Raw genomic sequence first — 8,876 nt, 5'->3', positions numbered from 1 at the left:
AGGTATATGGAACTGTACACAGAGGGTGAGAACGAGGGAGAGGGTAGGTGAGAAATAAATAATGCAAAACCACTAAACAACCGCTACTTTATATTATTTATTTCTTAATTTTACAACAAGGTGAACAGAAAATGATACTATTTTTTTATTGGTCGGTAATTAACCTGCCTATAAGTTTATGGCTCTTTTAATCCTGTGTTGTTCACGCTCATATTATACAAAGTGAGAACAAACGAAGACAATTCTTCAGCGAACGTCGGCTTGTAGACCATGTTGTTGCAAATCTGAAGCCACTCGACGAGCTGAAACCATCAAAAACACAATATTCAAAACGGCAATTACTTAATAATTGACAATATGCGAAAATTGTCGATAGATAAGGGGAATTATAGGCAATTTCAAGGGAATGACCTTTATTCAGTGGAAAATGAGTTGTGACGTTTTCGGGGCTGAAAGTTTTCACCATCGCTTCAAGGTTTATGACTTGTCTTGTGGTCATTGTTCTCATGCTTACGACACGGGTTCATCATTGTTAAAAGGACACGCAATCCACAACTTGATATAACCACTAAATTTTACAATCAAGTAATATACTTTTTTTTAATTGTCTTACCTTAGGCAGCATATCGATGTTGGAGCAGGATCTATTGCTATCTTCTTTATCTTCAGAACCTTTTTCTTTTTCCGACATAATCCTGTATATACCTTTCACGATGTTCTGAAAACAGATTATTATTATAGATTTTTTTTTTAGAAATTCTTCCAGTGCATTTTACCTCAATCGTCAAATATAACTCTTTGATTTTTGCATCTGCAAAAGTCTGCTTGCTTCCAAGCTCGGCTAGGTGTTTCTGATAAACGGAAGACATTTTAACTAGACTTTCGTGCGTCTTGGATTTGCATTCTTCATGACATGAAGTTTTCTATTGAAAAATCGTCTTATTGTATTACTAATTTTCTACACAATGCTGCTTTATATTTACCTCCAGTTCGTAGCAAACCATCTGTGCCTTAAAATTTTCGTCTAGTTTACGATTTATATCTTTCAAGGCTTTCAATTTCTCTTCTACCAGCTCAATCTATCGGATAAATGACGATTTTTCATCAATAATCAAAACTGGCTTTACTTGTTTTTAAATATCATAATGCGGTATAGAACAAAAAGGAGAAGCTAAAAATGGGTTCGTTCACCCGTTAATAACAAGATTACCCACTGCGGCAGGTGAAAATTATGCGAATGAATCATGCTGAGCAAGTACCCATTTAATGACTGACCAGTGTGGAAGACATTGTAAACAATGATTACACAGATGAAATAGAAATTGACACCTCTCATCGTGTTTATAAAGGCGGGCAAAAACTACTATAATTGGCCGACTCGCAAATGATACTTAATGATCAGACTTGATTTTACAGTTTAATTATCTTAATCACTCCATGTTATCAACTCTTAGGCGAGTTAAATGTTCATTTAGTTTAAATATTTTTTAACTATGCATTCTATGTACCTGACTGGCAAGATGTTTGCAGTGAACAGTCAGTTTCTTGTTCGTCGACTGGGCTTCTTTTAATTCTTCTTCTAGTTTCGTTTTTTGGGCGGTAAGTTCCGAAATTTCGTTTTTCAAATTGCTTATTGCCGTTTTTCTGTACGCGCTCGTCGCTTCGCTACGTTCCAAGCTGAAAGGAATGAAATTCTGAATGAAAGCTTTTACCTCTGGGGATGAGAACGGTACCATGCTGAAATGTGGTCGAAAGCTTCTGTTTTTGTAGACAAAGCGTGCTCCAGATTGGCGATAGAGACTTTCTGCTCTTTCAGCGTCCTGCTTAAGCAACTCCAGTGCTTCTCGAACTTGCGAACGTCCCCTGGAAAACGCTGCACTTCCTCGATCCTTTTCGAATACTCTATGAGGAGGTGTCTCAACTTTTCATAAACGTTGTTGTACTGGTACACATGGTTTTTCAATAACATCGACTGTAATTTTTTACCAAAAATTAACAAGATTGCAACAACGTAACTTCAAATCTATTTCTTAAATTAATAATTTTCTATAATAGATCTAAGATGGCAAGGAACCTAAAAAATTCATATTTTCAAGTTCCTTACATTAATATCGATGAAAATTCTAAAAAATGAAATTTTAATTTTATCAAAACATTAATAAACTTCCAAGAATCAAACCAAAAGAAAAACACAGTAAACATCACATTAATGCTGAATATTTTTGTTTATTTTAACGTATATTTGTCTAAATCAATTTGAACGAAGGGGAAAAAAATATAACTATCATGACAGATAGCTAAGCACCCATCATAACACTAACAAGGAGACGACCAGGTTGGTGTGTCACGGATTTGGGCCAAACTTTTTTTGGCGATTCTACACTCCAAAATATCGGACATGTAACCGTCACTTCTTGTGTAAAGGCTTCGGTTTAGCCATTTTTTTAAATTGAAATTTTCCGTTTTTTAATATATTTATTTTTTCTACTTATTCAAATCAACCATAAACATTTTACAGAAATTAGTCCAAACTTTGATTTGACATCATTGTCGTGATTCTAGCGATATAAAACCCTTAAGAAACCGATTTTCTTGCCAGATAAGAAAATTCAGTCATCGGGTTAATGAAGGTTTGTCAAAATTTAATTTTAATCGCAATTAAATGATCATAAATCGTTATTTAGAGACTAAAAACTATTATTTTTGTATTAATTTCATTGTTGGTTAAGATGAAAAACAAAAATGTGCCATAACGCAGAATATTCTAATTTGGTACGATGAAGATAGCTCAACAAAATACTTCTTTTTTGCAAATATTAGCATTCTGTAAGCAAAGTAGGTCAGAAAATGGTCAAAACTTGGATTTGACCTCATTGTCGTGATTCTAGCATTATAAAATCCTTAAAAACCGACGTTCGCGGGTGCAAATTAATTTTTTGACTGATAAATCCGACGATATTGAAGCCTCCTGACATTCCTAGTGCAAGTTCTAACATCATTTTTCTCAATACCTAAGAGACGGGGGCGTCAGTAGCCGCAACGGTTTAGGTTTTGATACGGCGCTCATCACTGTAAGGTAAAGGTCCTGGGTTCGAATCCAGCGGCCCTGCATTCCAACCCGACATACTTACAAATGGGCTTTTTTTCAAAAACAAAAATGGTTGATAATTAGTTTAAACAAAACTGTCAATTGCATTTTATAGCTGTACCAAACATTAAAATCGAACTATTATTTCCATTTAAAAAACGACGATAATTTCTGACAAAAATATTTTTTTATTTTATGAATTTTCTTATAGAAATATTTTATATATTTTTACGGTACTTACCTCGTTAAAAAGCTACGTTTCTCTTCTTTCAAATGGTATGGTTTGATTAAAATCCTTTTAACCGTTTTTGAATTAAGCCGTTCAGATATTACGAGACTTCTTAAAAATTTTAGGAATAAAAAAATCGAGAAATTTAAACAAAAATTTATATCTATCTAAAACGATATTTCATATTAGTTTCAAGAAATTTTTTATAGTCTAGTTTACTTGAAAAATATTTGGTTTTTAGAAATTTTTTTGGTTATCGATAAACTTTGATGACTTTTACTATATTTTTACCGCAATCTTCATCCAAAAATGGTGTAAAATGATATATTCACATAGTTGATTTGAATAAGTAAAATGGTGAAATAAAAATATTTAAAAACGGGAAATCTCAATTTTCAATTTTTTTGGGCTAAATTAGGACCTATTCACAAGAAGTGGCAGTTACAAGTCTGATATTTTGGAGGGTAGAATAAAAAAAAAAATCTAGTTTACTTGAAAAATATTTGGTTTTTAGAATTTTTTTGGTTATCGATAAACTTTCATAGTTTTTGCTATGTTTTTATAGCTATCTCTATAAAAAAATGCTGTAAACTGATATACTCACATAGTTGATTTGAGTAAGTCGTACGGCAAAATATATTAAAAAATAGAAAATTTCAACTTTCAACAATTTTTTTTGGCAAAACCAAGGCCCACTCGCAAGAAGTGGTGGATATGTGTCTGATATTTTGGAGGGTAGAATCAGCAAAATAAAGTCAACCTATGCTGGGTCCTATGACATATGGGAATAGAGGGCAGCGAGAGAGCGGATGCTGATAGGTCCTGAGCCCTTCTGTAACATAGGGATTCACACTATCAATGAGACAAAATGACAAAATTAAAATAAAGGGCATAAACAATCCAAGAATATTCTAGCAAATTTTGGAAGGAAAGAAACAACAAAATGCAAAGAAGCAGGAAAAAACGTTGAATCCTAGTAGGACACTACAGACTGAATGGACATCTGAAGAAGCCTAGGAGACACCAACACATCTATTAAGAAACTGTGGCACAAATTTGTTTGCAGGAGGAAGTGTTTTTTGGGATGTACAATGTCACCGTAGATGAAATTCAACCACTTAACCAGGCCTACTAATCAAGTAACTTGGTCAACTAGGGCACACCGGTGTGCTACAAGCACAGAATGGTGGATCAATAGCTCTTAAATAAAGGGTGCAGTATATTATGCACCTTGAATGAAACATCTACATTTATATTCTAATACTTATTTCTTCATTATTGTTTATTTGTTTATTTACGGATCGAAATCCACTATAAAAAGACATTTTACAATAACAAAAAATAAAAATAAAATACAAAATAATATATGCAAAAATAAAAATAATATATATATAAAAAGAATAAGGACATATATACATGGTAATATTATAAATCGTAAATATAAATGATATACATAAAAATACAAATAAAGAGTAAAAACTGAACAACAAAAATGAAAGACAATTACTAACCAAATTAAGGCAAAGGAAACAAAATAAAGCTGAAAGACAATTGAAACTACAATATTTAATGAAAATAATGCTCATTGTAGATATATAATAAGTCTAGAGTGCAATATTTAGGTGAATCAGTAAATGAAATAAATTGTAATAAATTTTTAACAGTATGAAATATAAAAGCATTTAAAAAAAATATAAAAAAAATAAGAAAATTAAACTAAAGTAGGGTTGTAGGATATGGTTGTTTACAGATAGCACATAACTATTGCAGAAAGCAATGCTATTGCAGGTGTTGTTACTCTTGATCATCACTCTGTGAGAGGAGAAGAGAGCATGTAGTTAGAGCTGTGGAATTCAATATAAAATAGTTTGTGGGTTTTAAGAGAATGCGAAGGGACGTGAAGCTGTAGCTGAGAGAGGAAAGAAGGACTATCGATGAGATTGTTTAATAATTTAAATACAAAAACAATATCAAAGTAATCCCTTCTTAGTGCCAGTTCAAAAAGTTTAAATTCATAGCGGATTCCAGGGTAGTCAGAGTTCGGAGGAAGATTGAGTTTGTAAGAAAGTTTTTTTAAAAATTTGTTTTGTTCAGATTGAAGAATTTTTTGATAATTTAGATAGAATGGGTTCCAAACAGGTGTAGAGTATTCTAGTATGGGTTGTACAAAAGCTTTATAAAGATGGACAAAACATAGGGGATTTTTAAATTCATAGGTGTTCAGAATGTTCCGGGTGATGAAACCTAGCATCTTCATAGATCTATTTTATATTGAAGAAATATGTTCTTTAAACTTGCGCTTTTGATCAAAAAGTATACCAAGATCCTTTACGACCTCAACTCGCGTTAAAAGAGAATCGTGGAGAGTACAGTGATAAAGAAAGGTTGTTTCTTATGAGAGAATGTAATTGTGTAGTATTATATGTTAAAAGGCAAACCCATGTTTGATACATTTATATCACAGCATATCCATTATGGTAATATAGTTCATAAAATACAAAACTATAGTAAGAGATACTTCAAACAAAAGTAAAATTATTATCACAAAATCACTCCGCATTACTGAAATAAGAATAAATACTTCTGGCTCTGCAGAACCAAGATAGGCTATGTTGAGCATAGTTTGGATGAATTAACCAAAGAAGTTCCTCAACATCTCAAACAGGAAAACTAAAATTTACCTCTACCTCAGCAGGCAAGAATCAACGGCCTTTATACTGTCTATGCCAATTCAATTCACTTTTATAAATGAAAAAACTGATCAAAAAACCTGCCAGCTCTGCCACGATTCAGCAGACGTCAAACAAATCTTATGCGACTGCAAAGCATTAGCCTGAAAATGGTACAGCAGCTTCAGAATGGTGATGCTAACTTCTAAAGACATTTGTGAAGAGAAACGCAGGCATTGCTCAACTATCTTAAGTGTAATGCACTTTCCGGGGTATGTAAATAAAGAAATGTCAATTCCACAATAAATCTTGTAAGTTGTAGAGAAACGAAGGGAGAATATAGACATATGACACCAGGGAAAAAAAATCTGACAGTATGAAATTTTTTTTTTTTGCTTTTATCAGCTTTATGGGCTATTGGATTAATTTAAAAAAAAGTTGGAACTAACTTTTCGTAAGCTATATTTCATAGATTGACTTTGTTTTTAATGCCAAATTAGTAATTAAAACTTTCAAAATAGCAACTGTTTAAAATTCTACCTTAGCTTCTATCGTATGTGAACTTTCCCAATCTTTACTGGCTTTCTTTAACTCTTTGTATTTAATTGATTTATTCAATAGATGCCAATAATGCCGTTTCCAAGCCTGTAAATAGAAACATAATTGAAAATAATAAAAATGTAATCTTATTGTCACTGTTCTGGTTTGTCAGATACATTTAAGCATTTTGAAAAAGAGAAGGATATTTGTTTACACTGAAAAAGGCAAAATGGTGAAATTTGTCTGACAGACCAAATCAGCGAGGAGCTGCAGACCAGAATAATCAGAAATGACCAAACTACAAATAATAGAAAAGTTAAAAATGTAAATGAACTGATTACCCTATAGTGGCATTGATGTTTAGCCTTATGATAAATAGATCGGGTGCATCGTTTTCGTTTGGGATTCTTGAGCTTTTGGCATTTGAGTGTAGCACACGAGGCATCAATCCATGAAGCGCATCTATTCAGAATGCGAGTTGTGGACTGCGAGTGCTTAGCTGCAGCAAGACTCACATTGTTAAATGTGTTCTGAAACAGTAAAAATCAAGTGTTTAAATGTGAAATTTTGCTACTGTTTTATTCTAACAGTTTTGATCCATGTTCTGAATATTATGAAATGTTAAACTAATGACTAATAGAATCTGCTAACAAAAACATTAATTTACAATCCACCGTCAGTTGTATCGAGGAAAGCACTAGAGCATTCTGAACTCCTCTAACGAGCAACCACGGTAAACCCAAGGAATAGTTTTACAGTCTTAAACTGGAGGATACTAAATTATGTAACTGCAAGACAAGAGAACCTCCAACTTGGGAGCAAATCATACTGCACTGTGAACTGCATAAATCTTCAAGAACACAGCTCATATGATCGATGAAAGTGGAACCTGGCCTACGACATTTCTGGAATTATTATCTATTGAGCACAATAAAGACTTCTGTACATAATGTATTAATAATATAGTTTGAAAAAAATAAGATAGAAAAAAATAAATAAAAAAATCCATAGTCTATTTTCAATAAATGTGTTTTATTAGTAGCTCTAGGTGGGCCAAAAAGGATGACCAGAAATGCCCTGCCATTTATTGCAACCATGTTGGCAAGTTTTTAAAGTAGTTAGTAAAAACTATAAACTAGTACGAAAAATGTGGGTTGAATTGCTTTTATTACAAACATAAAAATTTCATTAAAAAACTTCCTATCTTTATCATCTCTGTTAGAGAGTTGGAAAAATATTTAATTAAGGTGATTAAATCAAAGAGTTTTCTGTATGTTTGGTATGAATTGCAAGCTGCTGTACCTGTAAAGCTTGAAGAGTGTTTTCAGTTGATCGATTTTCTTCTGTGATGTTGTGTACACACATTGCATGTCCAGAATTGCTGTTAATACAGAAAGAGGGTAGCCTATGCATCATCTAATAACAGACATACATTAAAGGTGTTCTTTAAATCTGTGTTAATATGTTATTATCATTATTATTCTAATAACTTCTCTACTTATTGTATAAATGAGTTTTTGGCTGAAAAACCTAATCCAACTGATACTAGAAGAAAAAGGTCTTTATTATACTTTCTTCGAATAATTTGATTATTATTACATTAATATTTATTTTTTTAAATATATTTTTAGTTAGTTGTTTGTAATGCATCATTGACATCCATTCTACTTTGGTCTGTCAGACCTAGTTTTGAACTTTCCCATTATCAGTGATTAGATTATACTATTTTTCATTAATACATGTGTACTTTTGTCAGTGATGCTCCTTTAATTATATGTAAGTATATAATTTATTATAAATTGGCTACTGAAATTTGAAGCAGGTGTCATCTGCAGCTAGGTTGGGATTTAATAGAATTTAGGCTGGCTTTTTGTTTAGTAATAATGTCCCACTGAAAACTAAATTCACAATATTTAATGCTGTTGAAAGAATTTTAGATCTTTGTTGTTCTATGCACGACATGTTTGGGGTTATCAGAGGCATGATTAGTTAAAAAATTCTTGAAATTTTTCATCAAAAAGCTCTTTAGCTTCAACTCCTAGTTCATTTTGTATATATGCACACTGAAGCTAGTGCATTTTGTATATATGCACACTGAAGCTTTCAAGTTTTTAATTTTCCTGATTCATGTTTTTCAAAAATGATTAAGATAGTAAAAAGTAATACACTCTGGTATCCTCTTTTCAGCAAATAATCTACCCTGCATAACTTCAATACCAATAATTCTGAGTGAGAATCTAATCTTGACTCTCTTCGTTGAAAAATCTGTACATGACATCAAGAGGAGTCTGTACGGTTTGCTCTATCATCACTTGCTTTCTTCTGTAGAATGCTATTTACTACATAGTTC

General features: G+C 32.2%; 1 protein-coding gene across 9 annotated transcripts in view; it reads right to left on the bottom strand.

Annotated features, from left to right (window-relative positions):
• Positions 1–84: 84 nt before the first annotated feature.
• LOC106667050 overlaps positions 85–8,876 on the bottom strand; it is a 258,398-nt gene continuing 249,606 nt past the window's right edge. For 5 of the 9 annotated variants that reach the window (XM_014394679.1, XM_014394677.2, XM_014394682.2 and 2 more), the window contains 9 exons: positions 7,829–7,942; positions 6,868–7,056; positions 6,527–6,631; positions 1,734–1,972; positions 1,509–1,677; positions 984–1,079; positions 777–923; positions 614–718; positions 85–302 (listed from right to left, as the gene is read on the bottom strand). In XM_014394679.1, the coding sequence (XP_014250165.1) occupies positions 177–302; positions 614–718; positions 777–923; positions 984–1,079; positions 1,509–1,677; positions 1,734–1,972; positions 6,527–6,631; positions 6,868–7,056; positions 7,829–7,942 (1,290 nt within the window). In that variant the 3' untranslated portion in view covers positions 85–176. The remainder of the gene's footprint in view (positions 303–613; positions 719–776; positions 924–983; positions 1,080–1,508; positions 1,678–1,733; positions 1,973–6,526; positions 6,632–6,867; positions 7,057–7,828; positions 7,943–8,876) is intronic. The other 4 variants (XM_014394680.1, XM_014394684.1, XM_014394683.1 and 1 more) reach the window with 1 other exon arrangement.

Source organism: Cimex lectularius, unplaced genomic scaffold (assembly GCF_000648675.2).
Source record: "Cimex lectularius strain Harlan isolate CLEC.00 unplaced genomic scaffold, Clec_2.1 scaffold72, whole genome shotgun sequence".
In the NCBI taxonomy this organism is placed as follows: Eukaryota; Metazoa; Arthropoda; class Insecta; order Hemiptera; family Cimicidae; genus Cimex; species Cimex lectularius.
Note: the sequence above shows the minus strand (reverse complement) of the source record. Positions and strands in the feature narration are given on the sequence as shown.